A 24,024-nucleotide genomic window follows, 5' to 3' on the forward strand; every position below is an offset into this window, starting at 1 on the left:
AACTGCCAGTCCAATTAACTTCTGCATGTGGAATAAGGGAGGGTGCCATCTTTGCCTCAGGCAGCCAAATGCCTTGGGCCAGCCCTGCTCTAACCACTATGCCATTAGGCATCAGGGCTTCTAGTTTAAAAGCTCTAGCTTCAAATCAGTCTTCAGCGCTTGTGCTGCCTCCTTGTTCAGGGTATATGTGTGGAGCAGCTCGCCCGATTTCGTCTGATCTCGGAAGCTAAGCAGGGTCAGCCTTGGTTAGTACTTGGATGGGAGACCACCAGGGAATCAGGCTTCCTGCACTGACCAGGGGGTTGGACTCATTGGTTTTGTAGGCCCCTTCCAATCCTATGATTCTGTGATTCTATTATTCTATTCTGATTTGTTGTGTTAATGTTGATGATAATTAAACTGTGTGTGGGCACATGCACTCCTGTGTATGTAGCAGTTAGTCCAGATTAATCAATCCAAAATAACATAATGACCTGGTTTGCACAATTAAGCAACCCATGTTAATAAATTGTGGGTTGTTCAGGAGTAAGCAAGCATGCTGGCTTCCAACCACTCGCCTGTTTCTGGTGTGCTTAACAACCCAAGGACACTCCATCCCTGGGTTGTTCTTTGTGACGTCTGAACCCGGAACTCTAGGTTGTTGAGGAGGAAACAGCCCAGAGTTGTAATCCATGGTTTGTTCTTCAGTATAACTCTGGGTTGTTTCTCCCTCAGGAACCCAGAGTTCTGGTTTGGACATCACGGAGAACAACCCAGTGACGAAACATCCCTGGGTTGTTTAGCGCACCAGAAACATGTGAGCTGTCAGGAGCTGTGGGTAAACTGTGGGTTGCTTAATCATGCAAACCAGGTCAATAAGTCAATTGCTTTGGACTGAGCACAGAAGGTGGGAACAATCCAGGAATGTTTTCACAGCTACATTTTTTCAGGCCATTTGTACTTTCTAGTTGTGCAGAACTCTTTCCCAAAAGATATGCAGGCAGGATTCTGTGTCGTTCAACAGCTGGCTACCCTACCCAACTAGCACCTTCAGTCTAATGAAAAGGGTCTCATGTAGACCATTTAGCATTAAAATAGTTCACATGAGAGAATTCACCCCCCTCCAGTCTCTGCCTGCTATGAATATGGCTTAAAAGTGAGGCCTGCAACAAAATGTTGCAGTGTGGAAGTGCTCTTGTTCAGGGCGCCAGCCAGCCAGCCAGCTATGCCCTTTTCTAGGATACTCCAAACTGTTCCCCCTCCCCCATGTTTTCCATCCCCCACCCTCCCCAGCTGTCAGTCAGCTGCCCACTGAGCATGCTCAGTCCGTCTTGAGCTGGTTTTGGGGTCCTCCTCTTAGTTTTGTTCTAAAGATTTTTGTATTCTTCAAACTTTGGGCTTCCCCCAAGTCTGCTGATCCTTCCCTCTTGTGCTTGGATGGTGCCATTTTAGTTATATTTATTTATTATTTATTTGTAACATTTATATACCGCTGACTATCATAAAATCTCTCAGTGGTTCACAATATTCTTAGCAGTTCACAGTGTACATGAGGATCCACGCTTGGAGAATGAGTTTCCTTATTAGTGTATACAGTGGAGATGTGGAGGCTCCAATTCTGTGTGTGTGTGTTGTGTGTTTGTGTGTGAGAGAGAGAGAATATACCACTGGCAATATTACTGGAAGAGGACGGCTGTCTGTGTTTCTGCTAACCACTGTTCTCATTGGAACTGTTTGCCTTGCACGCCCTCCAGGACGTTCAGCCAAGAAGGGGCCCCCCGCTCCTTCCTGCCTCCTGCCAGTGTCTGGGTGGGAAAGGGGGGTTGCTTCTTCCTGTCGGGGATATAAAACGTTCTCTCAAGCTTGGCTGGCTCCGAGTCTCTACTTTCCTGCCCCTGTGCCAGAAAGTGGCAGAAACGATGGGGGCGGGAGGCATGTTGGGAATGTGAGACATACATACCTTCCACCATTTTCCAAAATAGCATGTGGCTTAAAACTCAAGTTATGGTTTGGTGAGGGTTAGTCCCAGAAAAGCCACCGGGTTGCCCAGTTCAGGCCTTGCTATGGGAACAGGGCAGGCCAGGGTTTCTGAGAGGGGTCATAGCGTGTAGTGGTAGAGTGCCTGCCAGTTCAGTTGTCCTGTCAGCCTTCCTCACCGAAGTGCCCACCAAATGTGGCAGACTACACTACCCATCATCCCTAGCTAGCATGTCCAACAGCTGGGTTGGCTGAGAATCTCTGGAGTTGTAGTCTGACACATCTGGAAGGCACCAGGTTGGGAAAGGGTGCTTGAGTAGCAGGGTTGAGAAAGATCTCTGCTGGACAGCCACCACTAGTCAAGAGTAGAGAGTTTTCTGGATATCTGGACCCTTGGCCTGATTGCATGTAAAGCAAGCTTTTAATTTTAGGGATGCCTCTGTGTCATGTGCAAAAGGCCTCTCCATCACCATGTTGTAACCTTAACCGGCCTCTATTTACCTGGGATCAAGAAGAAGGATATCCAGGCTGAACTTTAGGCCAGCACCTCTTTTGAGAAAGACTAATAATAAGGTACTTATTAATTATCCAGTTTCTCAAACACAGGGCAGACTGAGACATTTTCCATCCTGAGACAGAGCAGCAAATGGCACCTCCCTCCTTTCTCCCAAGTCAAGGTGCATAGTGCCCAAGGCAGGACATGTTGTTTTGACACCTGAGGCAAAAAAAATCCACAAGCGCTTCTCCCTATCCATGGCAGTAAAAATACAACAGTAATCAGTTAAATAACTAACAAGTTACTGCCTTTTCATGACACCGAAAATCAGCTGCTGAAGCTGCCTCACTCTGCCTCATGGTAGGGCTGGCCCTGCTGTGAGCAATTAACTCTTCATTGTGAGGTTTTTGTAAACCCATCTGGAAGCTGAAGGTTGTTACATAAATCAATGAAATAAATACATAAATAAATAAAAAAGCCAGTAGTACAAGTAAGTTAATTCTGAGGGGTAAAGATTTTGTTGAAAGGTTCAGTTCAAACAAATTCTACCACTTCCAAAATACATGGACACTTTTCAGTACCCCTAAATCTGTATATTTTTCAGGGTGTGCCCTGCAATATCCAGCTCCAACCTGATCTTATGGTTTTTAGCATTTGCAAAAACAAAGCAAAATCAAATCAGGAGACATTATTCGATCTGCATTCTGGCACGAAGGCAAGAAATGTTCTCCCCTGCCCCCTCAGTAGCCAAAAAGGAATTTTTGAAATTGTGTTCCAGTATTAGGTTCCGATCCGGTGCACGCTAGTAACTGGTGAGCGCAGTATGAAAAGAGCTATAGGGACTCTTCATTAGGTACAATTGGAAGATTTGGCATAATGGCTGCCTGTCGCTGTTGGCCCCCTTCCCTTACAGTCTCTCTCCCCCCACCCCCATTTCCTTTGCTGGGTGGAGCTGCGGAAGGAATGAGCTCACAGCTGCTAATGTATTCCAGATGGAGTCTCCGCTGCTCTGTTCTCAAGCCTTGGCGCTTTCCCAAACTCTTTCTTTCTTGCTGCCCCCTCGTGCCCCCTGTTCTTTTAGATGCTGCCGATCTCTGGGCGCCGAGCCCCTTGCTGCCCTGTCCCGTTTGGCGCACCGCTAGGGGGCAGCGGTCTGCCTCTAGGCACAAAGCGTGAGGCAGCAACGCGTAACACTTGTTGCTGCCCTGTAACCATAACAGCCGGACTCTTCCGTTAGTTTGCTGACTGAGCAAGGCAAAATTAAAAACAAAATAAAACAAAATGGATAAGGTCGAGTCGAAGGGGCCCTGGCATCGGCGCAGCGTCACAAGTGGTGTGTCGCACGGGAGCAACAAAACAAGGACGCTGCACCTGCACAGAAACAAGACGGTGCGACCGCACCAACTGGTTGGAACTGGGGTCGGTGGTGATTACTCTGAAGTGCGTAATGGTGCTGGAACTGGTGTAGATCGCGTGGGTGCCCAAGGGCCCTGTGGGTTGGGGAAGGGTGGAATGGGCCAGAGAGGCGATCTTGGATGCTAATCGTTTAACGCCCGCCCAACTCCCCATCCTCACATACACTCTCTCTTTGATGTGTTTGCAGGAACCTGAGCCGGTGGAGGAATGCGTCCAGAGCACGCTGGCTGCCTTGTACCCCCCCTTTGAAGCCACTGCCCCCACCCTGCTGAGCCAGGTCTTTGAGGTGCTGGAGCGGACGTACCAGCACGACGCCCTGCGCTACACCCTCGACTTCCTTGTTCCCGCCAAACACATCCTGGCTCGCATCCAGAGTGAAGCCTGTGTGAGCTTCTGCCTCGGTTTGGCTCTCTGTTCCTTTGGAGTACCCCTGAGTGGGGAAATCTAGCTCGGTAACCTGGGGCAGCGTAGAAGCCGTCTGTGCTGATCCTGGAATCCCCCCCAGACCTCTGTCTGGGGCTTGCGTTGACCGAAACAGGAGGGAGGGAGCCTGCGGCCCTCCAGCTGTTGTTGGGTTGCAACTCCCATTGGCCACAGTCAGTATAGCCAATAGTCAGGGATGATGGAAGTTGTAGTCCAACAACATCTGGAGGGCCACAGGTTCCCAAACCCTGAACTAAAGTTTAGCTTTTCCATAGCGTTAGAGCTCAGTTCTAAAATGTGATTGAATCTTAACTCCATTATCCCCCCCCACGTGTCGGGGTAGGGGGAGGTTTGGGGATGTCAGTATTTTGGGGGTTGAGAGTACTTTGAAATTTTAATCCATAAACTGGGCTTTCTCTCTTTCAGCTGAGTGCATTCCACAATTGCGCCCCATGCAAGGGCAGAACGTGGTGCAGAATTTGGCATTCTAAGAATTTCCGCTTTTGTGTAGAAATTAAAGTAGGTTTCTAGCCCTTAAGATCGTGGAGATATTCTTAAAAGTTGAATGACTGGTGAAATGCCAGAGAAGGGAGCTGAGCAGGATTTCTCAAAGTCAGGGAGTGGCTCCTTGCCCCTCTATGTGGTTGGTAGAAGCAGAATGAACTACTGAAATTACGCAAATATATGCAAATTTGCATTGTTTACAGTTTACACAGACCACAGAATTCAGTGTTTCTTGATGGACAATTTTGGATTACTACTTTTTTGGGAGGAACCCTACATATAATCCTCTCCCTTTCTCTCTTTCCCTCCTCTTCAGGCCCAGTACAGTGGCTTTGTGTTCTGCCACGAGGGTTGGCCACTGTGCCTGCGTGAGAAGGTTCTGGTGCAGCTGGGCTCGCTGCCCTGGCAACGTCTCTGCCCTGGCGACTTCTACCTGCAAGTGGTGCCTCACCGGGAGTGCGCCCCGCGCCTGGTCCTAAAGTGCCTGTCACCAGAGGGCCGTGGCATTCAGGAGCTCCCAGTCTCCCCTGACTCCTACCCCTTCCTCTTCACCGTGGAGTGGCTGAATGGCATCAACAAGGAGCGCCGGGCAGGACGCCTGGAGCGCTGCCTGCTGGCGGCCAGCGAGAAGGTACTGAGCCTGCCCTGGCCTGAGCTGGTGTACCCCCAGTTTGTGCACAAAGACGGCTTCATTGTGGGGCAGCGCTGCCCAGCGGATTTGGCTCCGGAGGTGCTGGGGGCACGGAGTCCCGGGGACGGGCGCCATTCCGGCGGGGAGAACCGGGAGTCCGAGGGGGAATACGTCCACCTCTTGGAGGTCAGCCCCACCCTGCACCAGCCTCCCCGGCTCTCCCAGCCTTGTGGTCCCCAGATCCAGACAATGCCTGCCCGCAAGGGGCATAGCAAGAGCCGGAGCCGACGCCACCGGGCCTGGCTGCACCACAAGTCCGGGTGCGGGGAAAACTTTGCTTTGCGCCAGGCCTGCAAAACTGAGGAGGCGGAGAGGTCTAGCCAAGAGAGTGGCCCCTGCGGGGACAGGGTGGATCAGCCCGGAGGAAACGCTAGCCCGGCATTGGGCAAAGCGTTGGAAGCTTCTCAGATAGAGGGGAGCGTGAGTCCTGGGCAGCTGGAGCACAGTCAGGGACCCTCTGGAACGAAGGCACGGCCAGCCATCTTTGGTGGCGGTGATGCTGCTGCTGCCGCTGAACACCCAGAACTAGGGAAAGCAGAGCTCCCAGGAACCCTTCACCAAGATCCCGTTTGTTCCAGCAATGACAACCAGTCTCCAGCTTCTGCCATGCCAAAACGTGCTGCCAAGGGAAACCGCAGGAAAAAGAAGGGAGCCGGGAGGGGGGCCGGCGGCCGAATTAGACAGGGGGGCGATTTAGCAAGCAAAGAAGCAGGGGCTTCTGCCGATATAAAAGAGGTCGGGAAGGAAGGCGTCTGCTTTGGTGCAGGAGAGCAAGACTCGGGGAATGGAGAAGCCAGCGCTGGTACCAAAGAGCAAGCTGTCGGCACCGAAGAATGCTGTGTTGGCATCACAGATTGTAACGGCACCTGGGAGGGAAGCGTTGCCACATGGGACCAGAGCCTGGGCACTGCGGAGGAGGGTGTTGTCGGCACCAATGAGTTGGCTGTTGGCACTGGGGAGTGTAGCGTTGGCACCGGGGAACCAGAGAGCAGTGTAGAAGAACATTGCATTGGCGTAGGAGACAGCCGTGTTGACACTGGAGAAAGGAGCGTCGGGAGGGAAGGCCCAAGCCTTTGCCCTGAAGAGCTGGCCGCCACAGTTGAGACTGGCGAAACGAGAGTTGACACAGAGGCGAAGAGCGGTAGCACCGCAGAACAACAAGGGGTGGATAGTTCTGAAGGGTGTTGCATGAGAGAACAGGGCCTCGCTATTGGCACCGAAGAACCAACGTTGACTAAGTTGCCACAGAAGAGTGAGCCAAGTCTCGATGGGAGAGAAGCAGCCCTAAGTGTAGCCGCTGACCAGGAGGCAGAGGAAACTCAGAATTCGCCTCTCCCCGCTGTGGCTCGTCTCGGGCAGTCCGTAGATTGGGAGCTTCTGCAGTTGGGTGTCTTTGCTCTAACAGGTAAGTTGATAAGGAAGCACTTCTGGGCTGGGAGAATCTTCTTGATGGGGCTTGAAGCTGGCTTGTTCTATCCTTCTCGCAGCTTTTAGAGAGAATGTGCAGAGAACGCCATCCTCTGATGCTTTTGTATTCACGACAGTGTGGCAATGCAGGGTCAGGATTATGTCCATGGTATACATAGGGGCAATTGGGGCTTGTTTGTTTTGCAAAGGCACATCCATCCTCACTGCAAATGTAAAGTGAGAGCCAGTGTGGTGTAGTGGTGAGAGCGTTGGACTGGCAGCTGAGAGAGCCGGGTTGTATTCCCCACTCGGCCACGGAAGCTCACTGGGTGCCTGGGCCGGTCACAGACTCTCGGCCCAACCTGCATCACAGGGTTGTTGTTGTGAGGATAAAATGGAGATTTTATCTAACCACCACTGCCCCTCCATCCCCATCTGCCGTATGAGGAATGTAATATTGCCCTACCTTTCAGGGCTCTTGTAAAGATTGCTGTGGGTATGTGATGTACTTCAAACACTTGAAAGCCCTATCTAAATGCTGAGTATGATTATTATATGATTATATGGATTGTGAGTATCCAGTAGGTACCTATTGGATGATGCCTGTGTGACTCTCTCCTTTGAATGGCATAGATCCCTCCTGCCTCTCTACCTTTGCTATTTGGGGCTGCGGTGGCTTAGTGGTTAAGATGCTGAACTGCAGACTGGAAGGTCGGCAGGTCAGCAGTTCGAGACCCGAGTGCTGCGAAACGGAGTGAGCTCCCGTCTTCAGTCCCAGCTTCTGCCAACCTAGCAGTTCGAAAGCAAGAAATTGCAAGTAGATAAATAGGTACCGCCTCGGCGGGAAAGGTAACAGCGTTCCGTGCACCTCGGTGTTCAGTCATGCCGGCCATGTGACCACGGAAGCGTCTTCGGACAGCGCTGGCTCTTCGGCTTAGAAACGGGGATGAGCACCGCACCCTAGAGCCTTTGCTATTTAGAGAACTCTAAATGGCCAGTCACTGGCTTCCCTTTCACTGATTTACTTTATTTTTCTTTTGAATCTTTTGTACTCCAAGTTGTTGATGCTGGTGGACATTTTTGCACCAGTATGCTTGTTCTTTCTGTGTCTCCAAGGCAAGGCTGCCTCTGCCACTCGCTGCCCCTCCACCTCCATCCCACAGGGGTAGGGATACGGCACCACAGGAACTAGATGAGACTAGCACTAAGAACCATCAATGAACAGAGTAGAATTGGTTTAGAAGTGCCTGTAACTTAGAGGTGGCCCCACCACGAGGCAAGGTGAGGATGGGGCCATCTTGGGAGGTAGTTTTTTGACCTCCGTGAATCATGGTGGAGTGGGAGACAGGTCTGAGCCACTGGGCACAATATACCAGGACATTCTCCTTATTAAAATCAGTGGAAGCTGCCAGAGAGCACAGCACGCAACTCCTGTTCATGTCCACGGAACAATCCCTATGGATTGTGCCTTGTGTTAATTAGAGTGGTAGGGGAGGGTGTCGTTTGAATTTTCCACCTTGGGCACCCATATGACTCAGGTCAATCATAGCTTAACCAACAGCAAGGCAGGAATTCTATGCACATGACTTGGCAGAAAGTCCTATTGAATACAGTAGGACTTCAAAGTAAATATGTGATGTGTGGATTGCAATCAAGGCCCGTAGTACATGCACAGGCCATCTTGCTGTTGCAAGCTGCAAACCCGATTACATCCCAAAATCGGAGTCTGGGTAACTAACATCTCTGCAGAACAAGGCTGCTTAGGCAAGCTGACTGTCCTTTAACTGGCATTTTTGCCGTCTTACTAAAACATCACGAGGTCGTGCAAAACAAGCCCCCTCGCTCGCTACATCACAACAGTTTGCAAAAACCGCTCCCTCACCCAAAGCCACAAGATACAACCCAGAATAACACCAGAGCCTGATCACATTACCAAAGGCCCGTGGCTTGCAAAATGGGAGGCAGACCTCCCCGAGGGGGCAGTTGCTAAAGGGAAGCATAAGCAAAGGCAGAAAAAGAGAGGAAAGTTAAAACAGGGGGCATGGAGGGGAAAACTTGAAAAGGCAGCAGCCAGGCAGGACTAAGGGAAGATTTGCTTCCAAAAAGGCAATTCATGGCACCCTTCTGGATCCCTTAAGAACCTTACCCCAAAGGTGTGTGGTAGAGCAACAGCAGCCAGATTGATACCCCTGGAAAGTTTGCAAGCAGGGGGTAACAGAGAGCAATGCCAGCATCTGGCCATGAGAGATATAATGCCCCTGCACATGGAGGATCCATTTAGCCGTTGTGGTTAATAGACATTATCTTCTGTGCATTTGTCTTATCCTTTCCCTCCTCCCACCACCCCTAGCTATTTGGGCCATTGAGACAAGAGCAGCCCTATTGGCTATGGGCCAACGATCCAGTGAAGCCACCATTGGCTAACCCAGAATTCTGTTTTCAACAGTAGCCAGTGGGATGCATTTGGGAGCTCACAAGCAGGGCAGACGAGGCCAAAACCCTTCCTGTTGTCAGTCCATGGTAGGGTGGCCACTTACACATCGCCGCCCAAAGAAGAAACACATCACTGAAAAAGAGCATTTGTTTTAAGTTTGCACTTGCTAATTGATGTGTATAGAAGCACAGGTAGAAATAATTGCTGTAATTTTAACAGTTGTGCAATGCATCTCACCACAGTGGGGAAGTATATGCCCCGGTGCCCTGTGTGTGTGCTCAGTCTGCTGTCTAGCTGCTAGCTCTTGATGGGCAACTTCAAGGCTCCCTTCACGCTCTCCGTTCTTATGGTTCTTTATCCTGAAACTGGACTTGCATTGGACAGCCCATCAAAGAGGGGATGCCTTCAGATAGAAGACTGTGCTCTGTTAAGTGGGACACATGGCCACCCTAGTCCCCAGCTTCTGGTATCCAGAGGTTCATTGCCACTGAACTATGGGGATTACATTTAGCTATTGTAACTAGTGACCGTGGATCGACCCATTTTCCCTGTGTTTATTTAATCCATTTTAAGAGCCATCTTGGCCAGGGGGAAGTGCTGTTTCCTTTCCATTGGAGCTGGAGACACTTGGGGTTGGATCCAAAGGTTTGCTTCCTGTGACAGAAGGAGTCTTTCTCTGACGGAAGGACCTCTTCTGTCAGTGGAAGACTCTTTCCGTTGGAGGAAGGAAAGAGGATTGGACCCAGCCCTTGGGTTCCTCACATCAGCTTAGCAGTGACGTGGCATTCCCTGAGCAATACAATGGTAGTTTGGAAAGACCTTTAGAGAGAATCTACCTCAGCCTTCCCCAACCTGGTGCCTTCCAGATGTGTTGGACTGCAACTCCCATCATCTCCAGCCAGCGAGGTTGGGGAAGGCTGAACTGAAGGCACACATAGATGGGAATTTCAGCACAAGATACAGTCACAAGAAAAATGGAAGAAATTCTGCGGGAGTGTGGCTGTGTCACCATGTGAAGGTGTGTTTATAGCAGGGGTAGGGAATCTTTTTTCTGTCATGGCCTGTTTTCCCTTGGGGTTAGTCGGTCAGGGGTGGGTGGGGCCAGAGCCCAAAGTGGGTGGGGGCAGAGCCCAAAGTGGGTGGGGCCCTCCCTCCTCTCTCCCTCTGCCTGCCACTCCCTTCTCTCTCTCCCTCTTCCTCCCTGTACAGTGGATTGTCAGGGAAGGGACAAATCACTCTTGCCAGAAGCCTGACCTTGAAGAGCGCTTTTGAATTTAGGCCAATGGCCACATTTAGCCCTGGGGCCACAGGTTGCTCCCCCTGCCCCCTGTTTTATAAGAAAACGCAGCTAACAGATAACCTGTTTGCTGAAATTTTCCTGAAGGGGAAAAATGGGGAGGGTCTTATAAACAGCTTTAATTTGTCAATCATGATGTAACTTCTATATTTGCCAACCAATTACAAGTGACAAAAACCGGGCATAAATATTGTTTTGGAGAGGTCTTTCAGGGTCTGCGTAACTGGAGACATCTCCCTGCTTCCCCCAAAGACAACCATGCCTAATATGGCTTGGATCCTAAGATATATTAACTTACAGTGCAATCCTATACATGTCTACTCAGAAGTAAGTCCTATTGCATTCAATTAGACTTATTCCCAGGTGTGTACAGGACTGCATCCTTGGGGAAGTTCACTGAAGGTACGTTTCCTGTATCCCCTGCCCCCAGCCCTTTGTGACCCATCTGAAACCTTGCTGGAGGGTCAGGGGAGTCCCCCTGAAAAATGTGGGGTGGGATGTGAGGAGGCTGTAGGGGAAGGGTTTTCCTTCTGTCAACTTTTAAGTTAATTTATCTTAGGGACCATTCCAGATTTGGAGGGATTTTTCCCTCCCGTAGCAGCCCCTTACACCCTATCCTACACTGGTGTTCAGGAGGAACCCTCCAGCAAAGTTTTTGGGAGTTCACGGATGGCTGGGGAGATGGGGCACTTTCCTTCTGTGAATTTCCTTAATTTATCTCAGGATCCAAACTTATGTGTTATATATTTGCTGCTACGGAATGAGTGAATAATTGATAGGAATTTGTAGGAAATGGAATGTTTGGATCAGTGGGAAATTACAGCTTTTTTCCAACCCAGAATGGTAACATAATACTGGAAAGATGGAACAGTGAGTCTTTTATAAAGTTTGAGCTCAGGGGTTCTTCCTGTAAAAAAAAACCTCTCTCTCTCTCTCTCTCTCTCTCTCTCTCTCTCTCTATATATATATATATGTATAAAGAAAAAAATAAAGCCTTTGTTTTGGTTGGACAGATGGCTTTCAGTCATACGTCAGTGGCCTGTGTTAAAATCTGCCCTCCACTTTCCTCTGATCAAATCCTGTATTATCTCTGTTCCAGAACAAAACTACCTATATCTTTTTCTTCCTTGGAGTAGTTGCTTCTGGACCCTTTCACACAGTTATGTGGCAGCAAATGCATTCACACAAACAAGTAGCTGTGTGGGCCTGTTCCATGTGGCAAGTCCTTTATATGTAGCCCTCACTGTGCTGCCTCTCTTGGTGGCGTGCACTGACCTGGTGAAATGGTGCATTCACAAGGCAAAACAGTTAGTGCAGAATTAAGAAAAATTCTAGAGTGGCACACAGCCTGAATTTCTGGTACTAAACTAAAAGCCACCATTGGTTACTGAAAGGGCTGGATGTGCTGATCTCGTCTGATCTCGGAAGCGAAGTAGGGTCAACCCTGTTTAGTACTTGGATGGGCAATAGGGGCATGGTTCTACCTCTGCACCTCTTTGTTGCAAGTTCTGTATGTCTGCCACTGGCAATTCAAGTGGCAGCTGAGTTCAATGGGATTCCAGAAGTATCAGTCAGGACTAATTGGGATTGGACCCGTAAGCTGATAAACAGACTCTATGAGGTTTTGAGGGGCCAAAGTGCTTGCTTGCGTCACTTGCACCCGAGAGCTCTCCCGGGCCCAGGGTGAATGGATGTAGAGCTATTCCTCATGTTTTCCTTGTGTTTCACCCCCAACAGGAGGAATGGACAGGGCAGGACGCTCCTTGCTGACTGTGGTGCCACAGCCTCTTCAGGATGAGCTGCCTCCCGGACAAGAAGTTCTGGTCAATACCTTGAGATACCTGCACTCACTTCTCAGGTAAGCCGGCATTAGGCAGAATGAGGCAGCTGCCTCAGGCAGCCAACGCTGGAAGTGTCTGCGACAACCCCCTGCCCCCCCCCCCCGTTCCTCCTGAGTCCTGGTGGTGGCAGTTATTTCATGTCGCTCATCTCTTCACCATCTCTCGACACATCACAGACTATTCACTGCGCAAGCAGGCAGAGAGGTAGCCAGCCCAAACAGCACACTCCAGCAGGCATCATGAGCGCATATGCGTTACTCCACTCCCGCTGCATTACAGCATTGTTTGAGCAGGCAGTTGCTAGGTTGAGTGATGAGCGAACGGCAGCAAGGGGTTGGAGGGTAGAGCTGTGTAACTGCAGCAAGGGGTTGGAGGGTAGAGCTGTGTGTGCCATATATATATATATATGTGTGTGTGTGTGTGTGTGTGTGTGTGTATGTGTGTGTGTGTGTATATATATATATATATATATATATGCATGCTGGTTGCAACTCTCAGGTACGTCCTGTCCCCAGTGTCAGAGACAGATTCAGCTACCAGCCTAGTTGGCTTCTGTATGTGGAGTGGAAGCTGCCATCTTGGGCTTCACCTCAGGTAGCAAAATATCTTGTGCTGGCCCTGTAAAATTCTGCCTCAAGAAGCTCCCAGGGTGATCCAGCAGGAAATTCACTATGTCAGCCTATCTGAGTTAACGGCTGTGTATACATATGTAAATCACCTTCTAATGAGGCTGATTGTCAAGACTTTCTTCCAAAGAACCCTGAAGTAATTGACTGAGGCAGGTAAGAAATTCAGGAAATTCTCCTCATAAAAGCACAAGTCTAATGGCTACAGGAAGCCATTAACAGCCAAATTGGTTTAAAACTGGTTTAAGTTTGTAATGTATGATTCTTTTACACAGGACACTAAAAGTGCCATTAAGTCGCTGTTTGTAGCGTGAAGGCTTTTCATGAGCTAGTGTAGCATAATGGTTAATAGAATGAGCTGAGCTGAAAAAGACCCGATTCATATCTTGCCTCAGCCATGAATTCATTTTGTGGCTTTAAAGAAGTCATTCTCACAGCCCCTCCCCCAAATTTGCAATATTGGGTTGATAATACTGTCCTATCTTACAGGGTTACTGTAAAGTTTATTGAGATGGTGTATGTGGAGCTCTTTGAACACTTACAAAAATCACCATATATGTACTATTATATTAATTATTATTACTCTTTTTAGAATTCAGTGCCCAGTTACTGTCAATTCTCCACTTCTTAATTTGGAATTGCTAATAACAAATTGCATTCTCCTGCACTGGATGTGCACTAAACCGGTGCATCAGAGCCCTGAAAGAGGGGGGGAAAAGACCAGCATGCAGACACAGCTTCAGCGTCTCCATCAGCAGAATGGGTCCATTTGGGCCCTAATACAGGATTATTGTGCGGATAATATAAAGAAATTATCCTATAGCCCTTAGTGGGGCTTACCAGGGAAATATACTGGCCAACTGGGTGACCAGCCACATGGGCGATTAATAAATTTAATAAATAAAAAATAAATAAACTTTCATACACTCTCCCCGATGCCCCTGAGATGGCTAGATAGCATCACCGATGCAATGAATATGAACTTGAGCACACTCCAGGAGAGAGCGGAGGACAGGAAGGCCTGGCATGCTATGGTCCATGGGGTCACGAAGAGTCGGACACGACTTAACGACTGAACAACAACAAATTAAACTCTGCTGAGGCAGGCTGACCTGATGGTGAGGACAGCAGGCCCATTTCCCCCTTGTCTCTTCACAAATGTTTCAGGCAAGAACTGAAGGCACTTGGGCTAACTGTGCTGTTGGACCTGAGCCAGGTGGACGACTGGGCCCTCCAGGCCCCTGTGCTGCTGCCGGCCTTAAGGACATTCCAGGTATCATCCTGGCTCAAGTGAGCTCTCTTTCCACTCCCTAAAGTTTCCTGCTCCTGCTCCTCAGTAGGCAGACTGTAGCTTTCTTCACAGGGAGCTTTTATCCTGCTATTGACATTGCTCCTTCAGGGAAGTTTGCGGGCTCTTTACATGAGGCCTTGTCCCTCCAGGGCATCTCTTGCAGTAAATGCCCTTTGTTCCATTTTTAAATAGATCGCAGATAATGAGCTATCAAATTACCCAGTTGTGTTCTGCTTGAGTTCCCTCCATGAAAGGAGGAAAAGCAGCAAGAATAGGAGCTAGATCAATGAAAGATAATGGAAGACTCAGATACAGGGAGAAGGAGGGGGAAGCGGGGGGGAAGGAAGCGGGTGAAAAAGGGAGTCTGGTGAAAAAGGGAGTCATTGTGATCCTGCATTTAAAACGAAGCAGAAAGCCAGTTTTAAATGCAGGATTCTAGGCTGGTGTAGATGTGCCCTGTGGGTCTCGTTTATGGCCTCCTTATAGTAGTGTTTATGAAGAAGTGTATTTTTATAATAAGAACAACAACCCCCAAACCACAGTTAGTTGTTGTTGCTGCAATAAATAAAATTTAGTTGAAATATAAAAATACAAATAAAGAGAGAGAGTAAGCACATTGTCACCACATCCCATATTCAGGAGGTTTGGGATGTATAATGATCTCTAAATATTATTTTGTTGTTGTTGTTAATATTGTTATCGTTACAATTTCCAGGGGGGCAGCCACGTTAGTCTGTTGCAGCAAAACCAATGAAGAGTCTTGTGATGCCTTAAAGACTTGCACATTTATCCTGGCATTAGCTTCCATGGACACTGTCTACTTCATTAGGTTGTTATTGTTAACAACAACATAATTAAAAGTGTCCCTTAAATTCTTCTATACAGGCCATCAAAATGGTACTAGGTTTCATTAAAAAAAAAAAATCTCACCATTTTCAGAAGCTTCGGCTGATCTCCAGAGGTTGGCAATTCCCTCATAACAGAGCCATTACTGTGCACCCCTTTCCATGACCTTTTGCTGCCTCCCAGGGAGCCCTGTGATGGCTATGCCTTCAAGACACCTTATCCCTCTTCCCTGACCCCCAACTTTGTGTCTCCCTGCCTGTGTTTCATTACTTGCTCCTTCTGCCCTCTCTGCACCCCCCTTCAAATCAGCCACCCTGATGCAACAGCCTTTATCCCTTAGGAGGGTTCTTCACCCCCTATTAGTCAGCTGCTGGTGATCTTACCGCCTGATGACCGTTTTGTGCCCCATGAAGAGGAGTTGGTCTTGGAACCTGCTGTGGTAAGTCCTCTCTTGGGCGGCACTGGAGGCCATTTGTTAGGAGACCAGGGCGGGAGGGCAGAGATAAATGGGTTGTGGTATGGTTATAGGGAGAGAAAGGCTATAATGAGTTTTTTAAAAGATTGTGTGTCATAGGAACAAAGGAAGCTGCCTTCAAGCATTGTTCCATCTAGCCCAGTATTGTTAGCACTGACTGGCATTGGGATTTCTCCAGGGTTTCAGGCAGGAGTCTTTCCTCGCCCTGCCTGGAGATGCCAAGGATTGAACTTGGGACCTTCTCCATGCAAAGCAGATGCTCTACCATTGAGCTATGCCCCCTCTCCCCAGGACTGGGGCCCAGCTAACTATAGAAAAATTCTAAGCAGGTCACACACATTGACCTCATCCCCACCATGTCCCATAAGGCTCACCATTTATTTACCCCAAGCATTCCATCCAGCAGAGATACCTTAAGCAATATTGTCCCCTTCTGATAATGAAGAAAATAACCACACAGTGTACCTCTCTCTATAGTTGAGTGATGTACTCCCAATGCTCTTTCTGCTAACGCACTTCCTGCTTGAACCACAAAGAAACTTGTCACTTAGTCACAATGTGTGACTATGGTGGCTAATAACTGAGAGAGATTGTGTTATAATGTTAAACTAAAACTTGGTAGACTTGGGTTCAAATCCCCAGTCAGCCATGAAGCTCACAGACCAGTCACTATCTCTCAGCCTAACCTACTGAACCTCCGTTCAGTTCATTTTTATTATGCAGTCACAGACCCGTTTAATGTTAAACTAAACTTGGTAGACTTGGGTTCAAATCCCCAGTCAGCCATGAAGCTCACAGACCAGTCACTATCTCTCAGCCTAACCTACTGAACCTCCGTTCAGTTCATTTTTATTATGCAGTCACAGACCCGTTAAAACCTACATCAAAGGGTGGTTGTGAGGATAGAATGACTTGGGGGAAGAACTATAAACACAGCCGCAAGCTCCTTGGAGGAAGGCGGTGGGGGATTTAAATGAAGTAAATAATTCCAAAAGAGGTGCAAAAGAGGCTTTACACAGGTTGCTGCATAGCGAAATCAAAAAGACACAACATAATTTCTCCTTAGCCAAATGAACATTCTGTTGTGCATATCTGCCCCTCCAAGAAACTGAGGGCCAAAACAGACATTATTTTAAAGATATTACTGTGTTTTGTTTTGACCCGAGAGTACGTGCAAGGCCCCCCGATATGGATTGGGACCCTAGTGTGTGGGGGTAAGGGGGCTTTAACCGCCCCCCTTGCCATGAGCCCGATCCAGATCAGAGGCTCTGCGCCTGCAATTTCTAATGCAAAATAGCAATCCATTTGCTTTCTTGCTTTTAAAGTAATTCCTGTTTTGGCCATGAGTGTATGTGTGTGTGAGAAAGAATTAAGAAAACCGAGGAATCCCTTCTAATGCCATTTTGGGCCTAGCCTCGAGCTAGGGTTCTTGGCTGGGATATGTGTGGGGGAAGTGAGTAGTGAAGCAATTGGGGCTGGGCATTGTTTCAGGGAGGTGGGTATGCCTTGCAACTGACAGGGTCTCCTTGACCTGCAGGAGGTGTGGCTTCTCCCTTTTTCGGAACTGCCGCATTATATAGCCCTAGACCAGCTGACTCCAGCACTAGGTGGGACCCTGTGCTACTTGCCATCCAAATGGGTTGGGGAACACCAGGTAAGAGAAACAAGCATGAAATGTACCTCATGTTGCCCCAGAGGGTCACCCAAGGGACCAATCCAGCCTCTCTCCAACCCTGCACAGAACGCCCTGCCTTTTTCTCCCGGCTGTATGTAGTTAACGTATTTGCCCACCACCTTTCCCCTACAGCAGGGGTGGGCAACACATGGTCCATGGGCCACATGCAGCCCCCGCCACTCCCCAGTGTGGCCATCGCAGCCCCCGCTGCTGCTACATGGCTGAAATTCGCAGCCGCAAAAAAAATAGCCAATTTGCCACCAGAACCTGTAGCAAACTGCTACGGAACGCTGCAACAGCCACATTTTTGCAAAATTTTGTGTTCTGTACAGTGTTCTGTAGCAGTTTGCTGCTGAAAATCAGTGGCAAAAGGGTGTCTTTTTTGTTCGCTGGCACCCCATGGAATTCCATGGAATGGTGGTAGCAGGAGCACAGCCGGGGGGGCAGAATAGCTGGCCTCCTTAGGGTGCCGACCACTGCCATACAGACTTCCAGCTTATCCCTAATACTTGCAAGAACTCCCCACTTGCATCTGGATCTCGTGCTAACTTGGGTATGAGCACACATGCCACTGTAATTACAAATACTCCATTAACAGGTCAGTGTGAACATAAGGCAGTTCTAGGTGACTTTCACGTACATTCTAGCTCTGCACTTTCTGATGTGATGCTCCTCTCTCTCTCTCTCTCTCTCTCTCTCTCTCTCTCTCTCTGAACAGGCTCTTGAACAACTGCAGGCACTCTGCCATAGTGTCCTACAAGCTGTGTGTGAGGTCAGTGCCCACCTCAAGGCAGTGGGAACAGCATCAGGTCAGGAGGTAAACCCACTTGACATTTCTCCAGTGGTTATGTGAGTGGGCTATCTAACTCTGCAGTAGGATCTCCTCCACCCCCCGCCAGCACCTGCTACAACTCTGCACCATCAGTCATCCAGAGAGAAAAATCTTCAGCCCCACTGCTGCCTCTCGTTCATTCCCCTGTTGAGAGAGTGAATCCGAATCGAATAGTGAAAGTGAGGATTAGAGGCCCTAGATAATTCGGGACTCTGGGCCTGTATCTATTTTCTGCATGGGATAACTGTATAAAGCAGGATTGTTCTCCTCTTCTGTTTATAACGACAGAAGAATTAAATAGCTAGAGAGCTTTTGGGGGGAGGGCAAAGATCATAGGTCAGTTTAGCAAAAGGTTGAACTGCTGGTTGGTAACAGAAATGTGGACACAAGAACATCATGCTGGATCAGACCAAGGGTCCATCTAGTCCAGCATTCTGTTCCCACAGTGGCCAACCAGATGCCTGTGGGAAACCCACAAGTAGGACAGGAGTACAACACCATCCTCCTGGTCGTGTTCCCCAGCAACTGGTGTACATAGGCATACCACGTCTGATACTGGATGTTGTATGGAAAGTTGTTTCTTTTGCTAACCGAGCAGCTGCACATAAAAAATATTAAGTGGAGCAAGTAATTAAGTGTTTTTATGATGCATGATGCTATGATTTATAGACTTGTGCATTTATATGATTCTTTTTATGGTTTCATGGTTGCTATTAGTTATTATGGCCTTAACAAGGAAGTGGGGCTTCATTGCTCTATCTAGTCCTTTGACCTTCCCTGTGACTAGCAGAAAGACTAAGTTATACAAAAGAGGTGAATGTGTGCAAATTTGAATGACAATAAACATAACAGTATGGTCTTTGCAGAATTTAGCTCTTTTGTTGTTGCAGAATTGGGTTACTGTGGATCTGATGGCTTGTTTTTTGGTTTTGGTTTTTAAAGCACAGGATGTACACAGCTCCAATTAACTCGTTCAAGTGTGTTCAGGATTTGTGGTGTTGCTGAGCTTTTTTGTGCAATTATTGATTGTCAGGTCAATGTTGTTATGAAGCATTTACTATGTAGCCATACATCTCTTAGCTATTATTGGGGGCAGACTTCCTATTTTGCTAGCTCCATCCTTCTCCCCTTTGCCCTGCCGTAATCGCTGACATCTCATCGCTGCAGGAACTGTCAGCACAGATCACTTTGCACCAAGAGGCTATGCAAAAACTGCTCTCGGAACCACGCCTCCTGGAGCTACAGCGCCATGGCGGGTCTTTGCTGGCGCGGCTGCCTCCCCTGGGGCCCTGCAGGTGAGGATTGGGGCTGGATGACACCATAGCAGTAGTGCAAGTTCTCTTTGTCCCCACTATTTACTTAATTCTTTGGCATTTTAGAGGAACTTCCTCCAGAGCTGCTGTTTCTCAGCGAAGTTACATAAAACAAGACCACCACCTGATGATTTTTTTTTAAATCACACAGTACACTTCAGTGTTGTTCAATTAAGCCTCCTGCACATTGAATTAATCCTCCAGTGTGATCAGCTAATGTATCGGGAGGTGATGCTTCGTGACTGCTTAGGGGGCCATAAGGAAGCTTAGCAACTTGTCGATCCAGTGGAAAGGATTTCCGTTGGCTATGTGGGGTATAGCCGCTGTGGTAAAAGGGAAGTTATGAATTACAGTTTTATCCCACATTTTCACAAACGTGGAAGCAATTTGGAGCAGAAAAACATGTTAACAGTTAAGCACTCCCTTCTCATTGCTTCTTTTCTCCTTCCACTCCCCCACTACTTGCTTTACTTAAAATGGCAGCCTCACAAAGTAACTTTTCTTAACAACAACAAAAAAGAGTCCATTTGGGGCATTGTTGGGTGCATTTGCATGTAACCTGCAGATTGTCCCTAAGACACAAGGGTGGAGGTGGGGAGGCAGCAACCTTCTCGTCAAACTTGTTCAAGTAAAACGCCTTGGGAGTAGCCCTGGTGCATGGGTTGGCAGCCTTTGAATTGTCAGGGTCATTACCTCCCCCCCGCCCCGCCCCGCCCCTGCTTCCCAGAGAGAATGTCCTGTGCATAAAGAATTCCAGATAGAAGCTTATCCAAACTTTTCTTAAAACACCCCCAAGCAAGAATATTCCTTTTGCACATGTTGACATTTTGCCTTGAAGAACATTCCATTATATCATGGGAAGGGAACCTCCAGCTCGTGGGCCTCATCCGGCCCACAGAGCCTCCTTGGATTCCTCCAGGGCTCTAAGCCCCACCTCCTGGAGGAGTCCACCCTCTCCCTCCCAGGGATGTGGGTGGCGGGAGACTCAGACAGCTGCTCTTCCCATTCCCTCTGAGTTTGTTCCCTCTGAGTTTGTTCGTGTGGCACAAGCTGCTCTGTGGCAACAAGCAACTGCTTGCGGCAACTGCGGCATGAAGCAAGGGAGATGGCCAGCACTGGGAAGATTGGCTGCTTTTCCCAGCACCGACAGAGTCTCTTCCTCCATGCTGAAAGAGGCATGGAATTCATGCTTCTCTCAGCATGGAGAAAGGAAAAATTGGAGGGGGGGGGATGATGCCAGTGAGTGTGGCTTCACCCACTGACATCATCCGGTCCAGGGAGGACAATTTCTCCCTCCCCCCCCAAAAACAGGTTTCTTTTCTTATATGATGGAAAATGGCGGCGGGGGGGTGTCTTTGTCTCCTGGAGAGGCCCATAAATTAATTACGACCAAGTAGGCCCTCACTGGCGTTATCCTGGCCCATCTGAGCTCATTCCCTCCTCACTTTGCACAGGGAGGAGCTACCCCCGAGTGACCCGGTGTTTTTCTTCTTGCAGTACGGAGGCCGTAGTGGCCACCAGGCTCTACCAAGAGGTGGATGAGGCCCTGCACGGGCTTGTCCAGCTCAGCAACCGGCGCCTGGAGGTGTTGCAGCAGGAGCAGGAAAACACACAGGTAATCCCTAAGGCGTCTTGCTGTGTTTCCATGGGGAAGCTGGGGCCCTGGAGCCCCTGGCAGAGCTGGCACTGGTGAACCCGTAGTTAAGTTTCCCTACTTGTAATTTTTTAAAAATGGGCAGAGGAAGCACTTCGGGCAGGCCCACTGTGGGAGCTGAAATCTAAAAATGAAGCCAGGGGAAACCAGGCAGATATTTTGTGTGGAATGTCAGGGAGAGGTGCCAGGCCCCCAAAACGATTCTTACTGGTAACATGCCTATAAAGATTGGAGGCTCATGGTTTCCTAAAGTCTTGACTCTGCTGGGACTGCTGAAAGGGATGAGTGGGGCTGTACAGGCTGTTGTTTCAGAAGGCCTAGTTTTCCTCAGGCTGGAGATAATGGCCAGTGGAGGCTGGAGGCTCCGATATCAGTGGGCCGGTGAATCCGCTCCGGGTCAGAACTCTAAGGGAGCTATAGCTCCCTTAGAGTTCTGACTGAAACCCAGAGCAGATTCACCACCCTACTGACATCGGAGCCACCAGCCTCGGCTGGAAGTGGCATTGGGAAGGGTGCAATGGTAGGAGCTGTAGCTCTGAGGAGGCAGGAGCTGGCAGGCTGTGGCAAAAGCATTGCAGGGGGAGGAGGAGGAGGAGAGTAGGGGTACATATCTAATGAAATACCTCAGTGGCGTGCATGTATGTGGAGATGTCGTGATGGGGGTATCTGCACCTGTTGAATGTCCCCCCTCGGAAGCTAAAGGAGTTGGCAATCCCAAAAGATTACAGTGGAATGGGTTCAGTGGCTACAAAAACAGTGGGATCCTCCAGGGATTCTCTCTCTCTCTCTCTCCCTCCCTCCCTCCCTCCCTCCCTCCCATATAGGTTCAGCAGCAGACAACTGCTGGCGACAGCATGGAAGAGAAGAGGCCAGCTGAGGGGCTGGCTGAGGGGGCATCCCTGGAGAGGACACTATTACAGAGCCCCATGTCCCAAGGGAAGATGCAGGCTGCGCCAGAAGCTGGCTCTGCCCCACGGCCTCGGGCGTGCAGCATCAGCGCCTCCTCCTCGGCCAAGCACGGCTGGGGGCTGGGGGCCCGCTTTGGCTCCTCTTGCAGCCTGACCTCTCTCTTCCAGGCCCACCCCAGCCCCAAGGCCTCCCCTTGCTGTTCCCCCACTCAGCGCAATGCCCTGGACAGCGGCAAGAAGAAGCAGGCCCCTCCCGCCAGCCCCAAGACCCCCCTGTCTCCCGCCTCCCCCCTGGCACTGCGGGCCTTGAGCGACCCAGGCCGCCCCAGCGTACACATCCGCGGCCTGGAGGTGAGCAGCCGTGAGCTGGCAGATCGGAGCTGTTCTCCCCGTGAGCACGTGTTGCTGGGTCATAGTGGGACCCACGTGGCTGAAACACCTTGGGGGGCCACGCCCCGCACGGAAAGAAGGCGCTGCCTTGGGTGAGTTGGGGAGGAGGACACAGGAGGCAGGAGGGAGAGGGGGTTCCATCCTATGCTCTGTTGTTACTCAGGGGTATGGTTGCAGGGGGGAGGCTGAGACGACAGGAGTCTGAACACTTCCCTCTTCGAAGAACCTAGCTGTACAGCCAGGGCCAGCCCAAGATATTTCCAGTGCTTGTTGAAGAACATCTAAATGGCACTGCTCCTTCCTGCTCGTTAACCTGGGGTGCGGGCCACCAGGGCATTTTCCTACGCAAGCCTTGTTAATACGCATGGGGGCTGTGCAAGAACCATACTGTGTTCATTCCCACGGAGCTTGTGCAGGAGGAGACAGTGCTGGTGTGCTGAGCCTCATGGGTCAGATATGCCTGTCCCTCACTCTGACACCCTCACCTTCTCTCTGTGGTATCCAAAATCTGCCCCTAGCTTATCTGCTAACTAGTCCTCCAACCTCTCCCAACCTGGTGCCCTCCAGATGTAGTCCAATGCATTTGGAAGGTGCCAGGTTGGGGAAGGCTTGGAGTACTGTACCGCCAGGTGCATTGGACCCTCCCTTCTTTACCTTGCAGGGTGCACCCACCCACTCCAGATCATCCAGGCAGGGCTGAGTGGCTTGCAATGTGATCTCTCATCTTCCCCCCCCCCCCGCTTTCTCCCCAGGGTCCAGCAACAGCTTCTGGCTGAGCTGCTGGAATGCGAGCGGGAGTACGTGGGTGCCCTTGCCCAGCCCCTCTCTCTGTCCCAGGAGCCCGGGGCACAGCCCTGGCCAGCTGAGCTGAGATGCCTGGGCAGCGCTCTCCGGGCCACACGGGACCAGCTGCTGGCCTTCCACACCAGCTGCTTCCTCAGCGAGTTGGAGGGATGCATGAGCCACCCGTCACGCTCTGGGGGCTGCTTCCTGCGCCACGTGAGTGCTACCCCCACACACACACAACTAATATCACGGTCCCTTCCACCTCGCTGCATGCTGGTGCTCATTTCCCATACCAGGCATTTCCTGGACCACCCCTTCTCCTTTTTTCTCACGTCCACTGACATAGCCTCCTTCACTGCAAGGTTCCATTTGTGACTGTGGCTTAGCCCTCCAAGTCTCTGGCCGACTCTCTGAAATATGTAAAGTGATAAGGGGAAAGAGAGCACCTCCGAACATGTGTAGAGTTCCTTTTTGCCAACCGCTGATTCACTGTAGCCATATCAGCACATCTAGCAATGGTCAGTAAGGCTTTTCAGGGAAGAGAGCAAGGCTCCCCCACAGACCTTACACCCGGCACCTGTCCTTTTAGAAATAAGTGCTGCTTAAGTCCTCTCTGATTCTCTCTCAGCTTGTACGTGCAACCCTTTGGTTGCTTGCTCCACTCAGAGGTGGCTGCTGGAATTTCCTTCAAAGTATGTTGTTCTGATCCTACCTTTCCAGGGGGACGACGGGTAGTAAGTTGCCTGGAAAAGGTAAATGTCCC

At 49.7% G+C, this 24,024-nt stretch overlaps 1 protein-coding gene across 1 annotated transcript in view; it reads left to right on the forward strand.

The window, feature by feature from the left end:
- Positions 1–24,024, forward strand: part of ARHGEF40 (Rho guanine nucleotide exchange factor 40) — a 38,320-nt gene that overhangs the window by 5,487 nt on the left and 8,809 nt on the right. Inside the window, exons 2-12 of the mRNA XM_084807615.1 lie at positions 4,056–4,253; positions 5,112–6,891; positions 12,362–12,482; positions 14,259–14,364; positions 15,569–15,667; positions 17,241–17,357; positions 18,097–18,195; positions 19,378–19,505; positions 21,021–21,138; positions 22,002–22,567; positions 23,228–23,474. Coding sequence (XP_084663741.1) covers positions 4,056–4,253; positions 5,112–6,891; positions 12,362–12,482; positions 14,259–14,364; positions 15,569–15,667; positions 17,241–17,357; positions 18,097–18,195; positions 19,378–19,505; positions 21,021–21,138; positions 22,002–22,567; positions 23,228–23,474 — 3,579 coding nt within the window. The remainder of the gene's footprint in view (positions 1–4,055; positions 4,254–5,111; positions 6,892–12,361; positions 12,483–14,258; positions 14,365–15,568; positions 15,668–17,240; positions 17,358–18,096; positions 18,196–19,377; positions 19,506–21,020; positions 21,139–22,001; positions 22,568–23,227; positions 23,475–24,024) is intronic.

The sequence above is a fragment of the Heloderma suspectum genome, chromosome 6, assembly GCF_057233095.1.
Source record: "Heloderma suspectum isolate Gila_16-S chromosome 6, 16-S_ref, whole genome shotgun sequence".
In the NCBI taxonomy this organism is placed as follows: domain Eukaryota; kingdom Metazoa; phylum Chordata; class Lepidosauria; order Squamata; family Helodermatidae; genus Heloderma; species Heloderma suspectum.